The 12,995-nt window shown below is 40.0% G+C and overlaps 1 protein-coding gene across 19 annotated transcripts in view; it reads left to right on the forward strand.

Moving 5' to 3' along the window:
- LOC118229641 (neurexin-3a-like) overlaps positions 1-12,995 on the forward strand; it is a 325,684-nt gene that overhangs the window by 10,082 nt on the left and 302,607 nt on the right. For 10 of the 19 annotated variants that reach the window (XR_004765703.1, XM_035421791.1, XM_035421793.1 and 7 more), the window contains exons 3-5: positions 2,148-2,165; positions 3,036-3,065; positions 4,048-4,059. Coding sequence is in view for 17 of the 19 variants with exons in the window: in XM_035421791.1 (XP_035277682.1) it covers positions 2,148-2,165; positions 3,036-3,065; positions 4,048-4,059 (60 nt within the window). In the remaining 2 variants the exon portion in view is untranslated. The remainder of the gene's footprint in view (positions 1-2,147; positions 2,166-3,035; positions 3,066-4,047; positions 4,060-12,995) is intronic. The other 9 variants (XR_004765704.1, XM_035421788.1, XM_035421794.1 and 6 more) reach the window with 3 other exon arrangements.

Here is a 12,995-nt window from a genome sequence, read left to right on the forward strand (position 1 = left end):
TTGATGGTATGGTCTGAGTGGTTTTTAGCTTTTCAAATTCTTATTTTTTTGCAGCTACCAGCCAGACCTCATATTTTTCAGAAGGGGCTGATACAAATTTACACGAGTATGAATGATAGAAAGTAATTAACTGAAAAAAAAAAATAAATAAATATAAAAAAAAATATATATATATATATGTATATATATATATATATATATATATATATATATATAGAGAGAGAGAGAGAGAGAGAGAGAGAGAAAGAGAGAGCTTAGCCTTTGGGATTTAAAATATTGAAAATTACTATTACAATAATCTTACTCAAAAAGTAGGTCAGTAAAAAAAGTGAGGGAAAAATGGTCAACTGGATTAAGAATTTTGTGACATGGCCCTAGCTGAAAATGTTTTGAGTTTTAGTTTATATTTATTTTTCAAAAATAGACCAGTGAATTATGGTAATGGAAGGATCTTGTCTAAAGCTCATTCAGGCCCTTGTCACATGACAGAGACAACCCTGTGTGCTAGCATGTTGGATTTATAATGTCTGTTTGCACATGCTATTATCTTCTGTAGTGTACTTCTTACTGTAGGTCTATCTTACTGTAGGTACAAATACAGATACAGGTGTTTATATAAAAGCTTTTCTGACATTGTGATATGTGATATGACTGCCATTGCAGCAAAGACCTCTCATTTAACCAAAAGAAAAGATGGAGGAAAAAGTAGTACACCTGTGAGATCAATTTGAATGCTACCATAAAATTTCAAATAGCTTACTATTCCATATGTAAATATTGGCATATTTGCAGTAAAGACCACAAATTGCTGACTTCTATTCACTTAGCATGTGACTAAAAGTAATGTTCCAAGAGAGTTCTCTTATATGCTTGTTTTGAATGTGGCAGAGAAATGTAAAATCGGAATATTCCTTTTGCCAAATCTAAATGACACAAAATAGGTTTTTTTAAGTGTTCTACACCTTTAGTGTGTGAGGCATGGTCTGAGACTAAACGAAAGGCCACCTAGATGCCAATGAATAGCATTGAGTCATGAGCATTGGATCAACAATTAATAGAGTGACTGTACACCTCTAATTTTCAGAATTAATAGTATTGGTAGTCAAGCTCTAAAACGTATAATTAATTTAGACTCAATAGTTTTTTTGTTTGTTCATTTTTACTGTTGGTTCTTGCTTGTACAAAGACTAATTGAGAACATCTCCCGTACAACCTGCAATTCATATTTTACTAATTGTTGACTGTTGGTAACAAATGGCTGAGTAGCTCTACAGACACTGCAGATATCAAGGCCCTGTGTTGAGTGACCCTGTAGGAATGGTGTCCCCATAGAGCCAAGGTTCAGTCACCAATGAGACACTGCAGTTTTCCAGGATGTGGGCTGAGCGGGTCTTGTTTGGGGAAATACATTTTAAAGTGAGGTCCATCCTCCCAGGTGCATTAATGATGAGCAGCCTCATGTTCTACACATAAAGTAATAAAATAGAGAAGTCTTGGAGAGGTGTTGCTTTTCAAATTCCCAGAGCTAGTGTGTACAGCCTTGAGGGGACAATGACAGTCCCTGTTTACCACACTGTGACTGGCGCTGTGTTACTCTCACAACGGGAGTATTTGCCATGCATTCAGGGGGAATGAAAGGCTGACAGTGGCAGCTGGCAGCTCCAGCCCAGAGCTGACCCTGTGTTGGTTTGTGTCTGCAGTGAAAATAACTGATTTTGCCAGGAGGAAAGAGGTGGGGAGAGTTCAGCTATGCACAAGCCTCACAACCTCATAAATTCACAACCCTCTCAAAAGGGAGCTGGTTTCAACACCTGCTTGTATTTATGTCTCTGTACAGCTGGGTGTGAGGGGTCCTGTGCTACACCCGAAACAGAATATTATATCGAACAATATTCTCAATGTGTTGAATGTATTTTTGTTGGGATCTGGCTCCCTGAAGGGCAGGGACAGATGTTCTAGCCTTGCTCTCTCTCCAGGTGACTGACTGAGACATGCACAGGGCAGTCTGCCACTTGCATGACGACAGGTGTGTTATGGTTTTGCATGGTTGCTTCCCATGCAAAAAGTGCAGAGTGTTTCTAATGTCAGAATTCTGTCCATCTTTTCCCTTTTTTTTTTTTTTTTTTTTTTTGCAAACTCAACTTCAGAAGTCAGCCGCGTTCCAGGTGAGTTTTGGGAGCAGTGATTAGAATGAGAATTTTTTGAGAAAGTAAACATGTAATCACAGACATATTGAAAGATCATTTCCGGAAAGAGGCTTAGGTCAATACAAACTATGAAAACACATTTCTGTACAAAGCACACATAAATTTGTGGATAAAATGTCTTTCTTCTTTGAAACCATTTTCAACTATTAATTGCTCAAACTATACTTGCTGTTATATAACAGTAAGTATAATTACATATATAAAGAACGTGTTTATTTTACAGTCAGGGAATTTTACTGCTTGTGCTGAATGGATTGCTAGACACACAAGAGGTTAATACAACTCAATCAAGTTTGACACCTTCCAGTTTAGATTTTTTGTATTTTTATGTTGAATGGATGAAAATATTTTATGTAGAAAGCCATGAACGGCAAGGCGAAAATAAATTGCGGTTGAAGTCGACCAAATGTACGAGATATTATGTCGTATGGTACGTGCAAGTTATTATCTCGTACATACAAGATAATGACTCGTATGTACAAGATAACAACTTGGCTGACTTTTACTGCACAAAAAAAAAAAAAACATTTTCACCTTGCTTTCCAGGGTTTCTATATTTATGTCAGCATTCTATATAGCATTTATTATTGCACACAGTTGGCGTCATTCTGCCAGACAGTTATGCAGCCCTGTAGAAACCAATACAGATCAAGTTGTATAGTTTTCTGTCACTGGAAGCTTTTCAGTCAGTGTGGAAAGCTTCATCTCTGGAGTGATAGTTGCCATGGTTTGCCGTCTGGTGAAGCATGTGACATCACAATACCAAAAAAGTATTGGCACTTGGGTGTTCTAAAGCGTCCTCTTTCTCTTGCCTTTCATTCTCTTAAGGTTTCTCACATATGATGATGGCCGAGCAAGGTAGGCCTTCCCCTTTCTTGCACTTTGCTTAATTACTTCCTGTTCTGCGTCCGCTGTGTGGTTTTTGGAGGGTGGAGTTTGGAGAATGGGCTGGGATGCGATTGCATGGCTTGTTGGGGGGCAGGGGGGAAGGGGGGTGTATAAAAATACATGGGGGCAAGTGTTATTGTTCTAGTGCAACCCCCAACAATGAGAAACAGGCTGAATTTCTCAGATCTGAAGGTGCAGACTCTGCTGCTTGTGCTTTTTCTCTGGCTGCAGTAAAAGAATGCACTTAATCATGTGACAGTTTTATGCATTACCATTTCAACAGCACTTTTCATTGTGGGATCTTATGCATACATGCATTGTAACACCTGGCTTGAAGCATTTATAAATACCCAGTACCACCGTGTTCTTTTGTAGGAATGCCTTACAACATATGTTGTAACACAGACTTTCTCAGGAGGGTCCTTTGTAACAGCTACATGAAGCCTTAATGTACACTACCTAAACATTCTTACTTGTCACAGATTTTCCATAGCCTGTGCTAGGTCTTGTCACAAGTGACATTACCATAATGTACCAGATTAATATTGGCTTGGCAATATCATTTATGATATGTACTGTGGCACAGCACCACCTATATAATCGGGGATTATGGGCTGCCAATTCTCATTATAAGTATTTATAATGATTCGGTAGTGGAGAAGAAGGCTTCATTTTGTTTCTTATGTTGGACCCTTCATTGATAGCGCTGCTGTGAGTGGGACTGAGTGTGTTGTTGTTTTTTTTGCTGTGTGAGGACTGCGCTAATGTATGCTGCTGCATGTCCATTGTCCACAGTAATGCATGTACTGTGTTGACCGTTTGCACTGTGTGTGAGACCTTCAATCTTTACTCTACTTTATTGGACTTCCTTTTTCCCCCCTTTTTATTGCCTTTCAAATTTGGATAAACTTTCGTTCCATTTCCTGTTGGAAATCGCTCATCATTTCTCTAGCTAAAAGCAAAGGTACAGAGCTCTTTTCAATTCAATTTCTATTCGACCTGTCGTCAGTTACGGTACATGTCAAATGTTTTTGCAAAAATTGTTTAATGGTTTGATTTGTCTGCTTGTTTTGGCCTGTTTCTTGATGCATTCACGTCTTTGCACTAATGGTGTGCGCACCAGGGGTGATGTCCTGAAGTGTATAATTCAATTCAGATGATTTGACTGAGGGATGAAGCAGGCTGAGTGCACCGTGCCTGTGTCATGTCTTTGAAGTGTGGGGGAGTTCTTTTGATCTTATGTGGAAAGGAATGACTCCTGAAATATTTTATTTAAACGTGACTGCGTGGTTCAGTCTGGAGGTTCATCTGAATGTTATCATGTATTTTGTGATTAGATGTCGTAGCTCTGTCACGCTCAAGATTTGCTTATATTGAACCATGTATTGAATGTGGAGATAACTCATAATATCACTATATTTACCAATATTATGTGCACAGCACATAGAAACCTGACTTGCATTAGTTTCAGGAGCGATGTTAGACTTGCTAAATTTGTACGAAATAGATTTAAATAGATTTTGTGTGACACATATTTTCCCATAAATTAAAAAAAAAAAAAAATTTAAATCAACTATGTTGTGAGATATGAGCAAGTTCATAAAATACATTTTATAGAAAGTCATATTACAGTAAAATCATTTAAATTACATTTTATATTCAATCTGTTAATACTATCAAAGAACTTTTTACATAGTTCATCTTATTAATGATTTTCATGAGCCAAGCCCCAGGCCTGTATGACTGGAAATGAGGTGATGTGATTGTCTTCTACAGTGAAACAATGCATAGAGAAGGCTCTTTTGCTTGCATGTGTGAGTGTGTGTGTGTGTGTGTGTGAGAAAGAGAAAGAGAGAGAGATGTGCGCCTTTATGTACATGTCTTTGAACTCTGCTTTGTGGATTTAATTCACATTCTGAGACAGTAGCATATTTTAAGCTTTGTTAAATGGCATTGTAGCACTTGAATCACTGCATGAATAACTAAACCCTTGCCAACTGCAGCCTATTCATTATAACACATCTTTTGACATGCTGACTACACCATAATTTAAACCTAACAAGTGAGTGAAGTGTATTCTCCCACCTCATATAGCATTATTTCATTCTATATTGCGTCAGGCTTTAGTACAGTGGTGGCATTGTGTGCTTTTCGCATATCTGTAATGTATAAAAAGGCCAGTTTTGTGTCCCATAGTTAGGCATGCCTCTTCACCTCTTATATTAACAACGGATGTGATGCTGGAGCCAAATTTTTATTTGTGATCTGTTCCTCCCCCTGCTGTGTGTTGCCATAAGGGCAGAGTTTAAATAATCCATGGTGATTGGCTGAGCTGTGGGTGATACTTTCTCACCATCTTGCCCCCATCGGCTGACCCTGAGAACTGCCCTCCAAGTGGAGCCTGATATAGCATGAGATGACTGGTGGGAGAATCCCCCTGGAGAACATTGTGCCATCCACCCCCACCAACACACCATATCGGCTTCTCCTCTCTGGAGAGGCAAACGATTTCACCTGCAGGGGGAGGGACCTAGTCGTATTGCCATGCTCTCAATCCTCAGAGGGACAGGCCCTTCTCCATCATTTCAGGCACACGGCTTTGTGCATTGCTTCCCTGTAATGACTTCAAATGAAATTGAATTTGTTTGTAAGTAATTTCATTGGAAAAATGCTTTCATTCCATCATTTATTTGTAAGAATGCTTTTCTAAACTGGTGCTTTCCTATTTTGAAGTGAAACTTTAAGCCAGAGGCAGATATGTTTATTGTACTCTTTTCTGTGTAAAACCCTTAAAAATAGCACTGTCTAAAACTGCCTGGCCATTCAAAGCCGGATGGAACCAGCACACAGACAGCAATGGTTACCGCTTTTAAGCCATAGGAAATTCAGCATCTGTGAAATCCCTTCTTCTGACCTTCCGATTAAGAAGGATGGTTATTGTAAAAGTCCAGCAATGTTTAAAAAAAATGTTAATTTTCTCCCCCCTCACACATACACACACACACACACACACACACACACACACACACACACATTCTATCTGCCAGACGGTTCTGACTCACAAATCCTTCTGGTCTAAATCTCTCGTAGAGAGCAGCAACATCATTACTAATCTGGCACTCTGTCTGGCTGAATAAAAGAGAGCAGGGCCTTAATATTAGAATCCATTTGCAATTCTGCAGCAGCGGATAAAACACACAATTTATCCGTGTCAGCTTCTTAAGCCCAACAGAGGGCGCAAGAGGAGCCACTTCCTGTTATACCCCCAGTTCCCCTCAGCGTGGGCTTCTCCATAATGGGAACACCAGCTTGCAAAGAACCGGGAGCTTTGCAAGCTGGTGTTCCCATTATGGAGAAGCCCTTGTTGATAAAGCTTGTTGTTCCCCTCAGCGTGGGCTTCTCCATAATGGGAACACCAGCTTGCAAAGAACCGGGAGCTTTGCACGCGATATTACCCTGGAATTCCGGAGAACGTGCGAGTGTTGAGAGTTCTTCATGTTTTATTTACTACATACAGTGATGACTGTTGTTGGGTGAAGTTGCACGGCGTAGCATTTTTATCCGCCAAAACAGTCTAGATCTTTATTTATTTTCCAGGGCCAAATTAATTAAATAACCATACACTGTTTCACTGAATAATGCACTCTGACATTCATCATGAATGTATGAGGTGGAGATCTACTCAGAACCTTATACCTCTGTTAAAAAAAATAACTTTATATGTCTTACTTTGGCAGATAAACATTTTCATTACATAAGATGAAACTTGTGAAGGTAATGCAGACCTTTTTAAGCAAATTCTTCCAACCATAGCTGTGAATGAAGTGCACTTAGATGTGGTCAAAGGCATCATACAGAATTTGGAACCAGTGCCCTCCTGGGTGCAACATAATGCATAATGGAATTCAAAGTTAATAATGCGATGACACAACAGAATTCACATTTATTTATAAGCACTTATAGTGGTTTGATTTGCATTCAATGTGAGATGTTATCATAAGGCAACACTAGTTTGCATCAGGAATAAGAGACAGTTAAGATGCTGACAAATGAATAAAAATAGTCTCTTGAATTATTTGTGAAATGATTTAAATTATCTTGTCGAAAGAAGGTGGTTGTGTGTGCCAGCGTGGGATCTCTTTAAGCACTAAGGTCTGTAGTCAAAAGCTAAGTCATATTCAGGTGGAACTTTAACACTTCTATCACCGACGTGCTTTTAAAGATGTCTGGGAATCGCGTGTGAAATTGAATGGCAGTCGCAGTTGGCGCATCGATGTTTGGATGTAGGCTACCGTAGGTACGAGGCAGAAAACCAGGAAGGTCGGGGATGTGAAATGTGGGCCAAGGAGGATTCCCCATCAATCTCGTCCATCTCTCTCTTTCTCTGTCTCTCATTCGCACTCTCTCTCCTCTCTCCCTTTCTGGCTTAGTGATTCACGTACTGTGTTGACTCCTGAGCATTTGACCTGCACTGAAAGTGCACAGGAGCGTATTGATTTTATCTCTACTTTCTGTCTGGGCCTTCCTCTCAGCTGTCCTCTGACTCAGAGTCGCCGCGCACCCGCTGAGGTGTTTTCGTGTGTGGGCGAGAGGAAAGCCTGACCCCCCTTCCCCCTCCACCCTTCCTGGTTGCTCTCTGCTTTATCTTGGGCTACGTTTTCTCCACGAATTTCTTCCACATTGTCTGCTATAAAAGATATAAAATCGGAGAGTCTTGAATTTCTCTTTTCTTTCTTTTCCTCCCTTTTCTCCCTGGATGTTTCTGCTGACTCAGTATATAGCTCTCATTTTAATTCCCTTTCTTCAAACAGACAATGCAGAGTTGATCTGTGTGAGATTGCCCTGGAGTCGTAGCTACACCGTTGCCGGCCTATTCGTTATTTATAGGTTCAGATCACTGGCGTCTCTGACGTGAGTACTTTCTGGAAAATGTACTTTAAGATTTACTTTACATTTTACCTGAAAATGTACTTTAGCTGGAGATTAAGAACTTCAGTTCTGTGCAGCCAGAGACATTAAATGGTCTTATAAGAGATAAAATAAGTGTGTAAACGTATTATACAATTAAGCATGTGTGAAATATGTTGCAATAAACAAGAAAATCATATAAAAATTTTAAAAGTAAAACAAATAGTATCTCTGTAGAATTTGAAATGTTAAAGGTTTACTTGAAGAGCAGGACAGTCCACCCTTATTTCATTAAAAAAAAAAATATTCAGGCAGGTAGAAAATAGAGGGTAACATAGAGAACGGACCTCAGCGGAGAAAGTGCCAAAGGAGAGATGTTGTAGCTGCCCTAGAGTCTGCTCCTCACATGCAGTTTTATGCTTTGTTCCATTAACATTTGTGCGGCACACTCGAACGCTGCACAGAGTCCCTCTTTAGGGCAAAGCTATGAGAGTCCAGCTGAGGCTCTGGAGAGCCTCAGCTCTGCGTCCATTTCTCATCACAACCCGCTCCCTCAGGCAGATCTCTGGGAAGGCGCTGAACCTGACTGCGGGGCACAGTGAATAAAGCTTCTGCTTCCAGTTGAACTTCAGTTCAGAAAAATGAGTCTTTCTTTTCACCTCCCACTCTCATGCAATCATTTTTCAAGTCCACCTCCGGACATCAGATTCTTACAGACGCTGTTCCAATAGTTAGAGCTGGTACCAGCATACTTGACTCTTTTCTTTAAAAAAGGAAAAAAAAGAAAGCTGTGAAATGTTGGATAAATCCTACTTTGACCTTTTACATTCTTCAGCGCAAACTCTCAGAAAGATTTATACTTGAGTTATACGGTTATATGGGCTGTCCCTGCGGGTGTGACTGAGGCTCGCTGGCACAGAACTTCATTGCCACATTTCCAAGCCTGTAATTTAACTTGCCATTTCACTTCCTCTGTTACTATGTCTCACTTAAAGATCAGAGGAAATTTGGTCTGTCTGTGGCCTTAATTTATAGACAGCCTCAGTACACTCTCTCTCTCTGGCCATACATTTTCATTCAGACGCCATCACTATTTGTTACTGGTGGAAAAAGTCCACTAACATTTTCCCAATGATCTTATATAAGTATATAAATAAATGTTGTCAGTATTGTATAATACTTAAATAACATCAAATAAGTATGTTTTTTTACAATTAAAAAATGTTCAGTGTAAAATCAACTGTGATAAAGTACATGTAAATCTATCAGCATACAATTGCTCCCTGGTGGATTCATATAATATCTGCTAGTTTATGTAACTAACACTTTAACCATGTACCGTATCTATCCATCCATCCAATGCTGGCCCCTGATTGAGCTAGAATGCTAGGTTTGTCATCCGGGCGGGATTACAGCCACAGTAGAAATAAGGCTCTTCCACCTCTCCAGTACTCCCCATAATGATCACAATTTGATCTGAGGCATTACCACATATTAATGTGCTAATAGCTTCTGGATTACTCACACACAATCAACAAAAAAATCACCAATTTCTCTTTTAATTTTCCCACAAAATGAAGAGCAGATTTACGAGCCATTAATTTTGTTCCTTTGATTGCACCTGACTCAATAATCAGTGGTTGTGGTTGATTACAGTTCAATCTGATAATCTCTTTCTCTACCCTATGAGATTGAGGTGCCTCTGGAGGCAACTGACCTTATCGATTTCAGTTCACAGACTTTTAGAAAATCGCCAAATGCACGTAAATTAATCATTTCTGCATTAATTGCCCCCTAGCTGGTGTGTTAATCAAATGGCATGCTATTCAACTGTGATTATGTGGGTTCTGTTCAATTTCATATTCCTTTTTCAGTCTTTTACCCGGTTCATCAGTGAACTCTGGTTTCATTGGGTATTACAACAAGATATATTGCACACAGTATAAAAATGTCTCCAGTGAAATTTCTGGAATTAACATTATTTCATTGAAATGGAATCACGGTCATAAGAAATCAGTGTCAACATCTGGACTGAACAAAACAACGGTGTGCATCATATTTAATTTAATGACCTGCTCGCTTTCTCAAATTCCTCACATACGGTGAGTGCTGTGAAGCATCAGTAGGCTGCACTGAATCCTGGAATCCTAGCAATTACGCCTCCGTTACAAAAAGGATGAGCCGGGGCCCTTGTCAGGATTGGTTCCAAAGCGCCTGTGACTGATTAACTTATGGGAAGCTTCACGGCGCCCTCGACATTTACTCACGGGAAGCGGTAGCGCAGAAATGAACACGGCTGCCGCGTAACGAGCGAGCAAACATCCCCCAAAAGTAATCCAACGCTGCCAGTTGAAAGGGAATCCCAAAACTGGCGGCACTTCCTGGGCATCAGCACCAAAGGGAGCACAGATCAGAGGCGTAAAAGCACTAAAGCACGGGTGAGCGATCTTTCATATACTTGGAGTGGCTGTGTCCATTGGCTGTGAGATTGAATTAACCCGGAAGTCTCTGGCGTAAAACTTTACTAACGTTTTCATTGAAGTTAGAAATATTAGTAGTAATATAAATAAATTATGATAAAAAGTGCATTTATATAGCGGTTTTATTAGTATACTTCAATGGACTGTTGCACTAACTTGTTATGCATGGCAAACATTTTGTCCCAGAACCAGTAGAACATATCATGAATTGGAGAGGTTGGGATTATTGAGTCTAATCACTCAATATGCACTTCTCTCATCGATTGGCCTTTCACATTCTGCCAATGTGAGCCACGCCAGTTTGGTGCTATTGCAGTGTCTGTTCAGAATGGGAAAGAGGCTGACAGCTGGCTTCACAAGGGACACGTGCGGTTTATAAGAGTCTGCAGTTCTAAGGTCGTTGCTCTAGAAAGAACAAGGCAGTGTATCCCTCAAAGTTTGGGATTTAACTTTCGTCAAAGCGCGTTCTTTTATCTTTCGGTCTACAGTTGCAGTCGGGCGTCCAGAACCAGGGTGAAAAATGTGATGAGAGATACGAGGTTTGTGGAAATTAGCTGCGGACAGACTCATTTTATTTTACTAAAAATACTCCGGCAATAACGAGACGCTTTCAGCACCCAAGAAGCGCTGATAACCCTTTCTTCAAACCCATTATCTGGTTGTTCCATTTCTCATCTGGCCCCTGCCCCCTGTCCCCTGCCTCTATCCCCAAATCATTCCCCGCCTCCATTTATTTCCCTGTACTTTCTAGTTGATTCCGTTTTCCCCCTATCATTCAGGTGAGTGCTCACTCAACAGGTAATCAATAGCACTTTCAACCCCAACGTCGCTGCCATGGTAACCACCCGCATACAGTCCCGTATCCAGAGGCAAGTTATAAGGGACACATGTTGTGGTTGTGTGTGCACACCCGCATACACACACAGTACAAGTCCCTATGGTAATATGATTATACGTAATAACCTAATACGTAAAGGACCTCTTATCAGTGATTTTTAGTCTGGTTGTTATTCACCCATGTATATTATTCTAGTGGCACCTTTACTGCCAGAAGCACATCTGTTTATTATACTGTGCTGTATATAACTATAAAAAATGCACACGGTAAAACAAAAATAATGGAACTGCCTTGTAATTACTTAAGATGTACATGTGGTCTAGTTGAAATGATCTCTCTCTAATGAACTGTGGTGAAATGTGTTGCAGTTTAAGTACTGTCTTTAAAATACGGTCTGTCAGTTGCACATAGGCATTCAGTAGTCCCTTAATGAGCAAACTGTGCTTTGTTAAAGATTATAGTTCTTGCTAACATTTGCAGTTACAAAGAAAGTGCATGAATCCTAAATCTGTTGCATTTAGGACATGAGCTATTCAGAGCTGCGGGCATAAATTGTCCACCAAGTGTAGCAGACAGCAAATGTAAATCTTGCTCATCTCCAACTATTGAAATGTGTCCAATTAACACTTTCCCTTAACTTAAAACTTAACTTTGTTTTACTTAAAAATAAATAACTAAGAAGAAATGCGTGTTTCCATTTCTTTACAAACTTTTTATGTTTTTGTGAGTTCAGCGATCACAACTAACAACAAACCAACACACCAAACTGTGTTTGTTAGGAAACAATGAGCAGCTGCATATAAATGTGAGGTCAGACTGAAGGGTGAATGTTGATTGAATCCAGGCCACGCTTCCGAGTCTGAGTTCACACACAGAATATGTCCGCAGTCCTGCTCTAAACCTTTATCCAAACTCTCAGTCCTACTTGCAGCAAGAGCAGAAAGTGTCCTGTTAGAAAAGCTTTCAGAATATTGTGAGAGTCGCACGCAGGCTATTTTTTTTTCTGCCACACGGAAGACATAAATCTGAATTAAGTGCGGTGTTACTAAACCGCTGAAGGCGTATAAATCATGACTGCTCCCTCCCGGAGCTCTGTCTCAGAATGTCTCAGGCTTTCTGTTCTTTGTCCTTCGGCCACTGCCTGAGAACTCATTAAGGCAGGAAGTGGCTCGTTGAAATAATTAGCAAATGATAATTCCTCAATTACACAATTAGGATATAAAAGGTCTAAACGCAAACGGTCTCGCAGAAGTGTTTCCGTCACAAGCGTTATGGAGGCGATGTAATTTCCCTGTTTCTCCTCCACCAGGCCAAAATATTGAAAGCCAACTATTTGTAGTTGTGAAATCTTTTGCATGATAGCTTTCTCTCATTTGAATGTCTTTGGTTAAATGTGCATGTGTGTATGGGTGGAGTTTTGTGTGCTCTTGAAGCACAGGTGTCAAACCATGTGCCATTATAATAGTGTTCAGGCTTTCATTTCAACCAAACTCTACACCAGCTGATTTCACTTATTAGCCATCTTTCATTGTTTGTTTATCTAGTATATTGTGAAATCACATGGTGCAGTCAGCGCTTAGAAGAAAATAAAACCTGCATACACTTGGCCCTTGTGGAATCAGTTTGACACTGTCTTAGAGTATCTGATAACTAATAATGGTAACTGACAGCAGC

The sequence above is a fragment of the Anguilla anguilla genome, chromosome 6 (genome assembly GCF_013347855.1).
Source record: "Anguilla anguilla isolate fAngAng1 chromosome 6, fAngAng1.pri, whole genome shotgun sequence".
Taxonomy (NCBI): domain Eukaryota; kingdom Metazoa; phylum Chordata; class Actinopteri; order Anguilliformes; family Anguillidae; genus Anguilla; species Anguilla anguilla.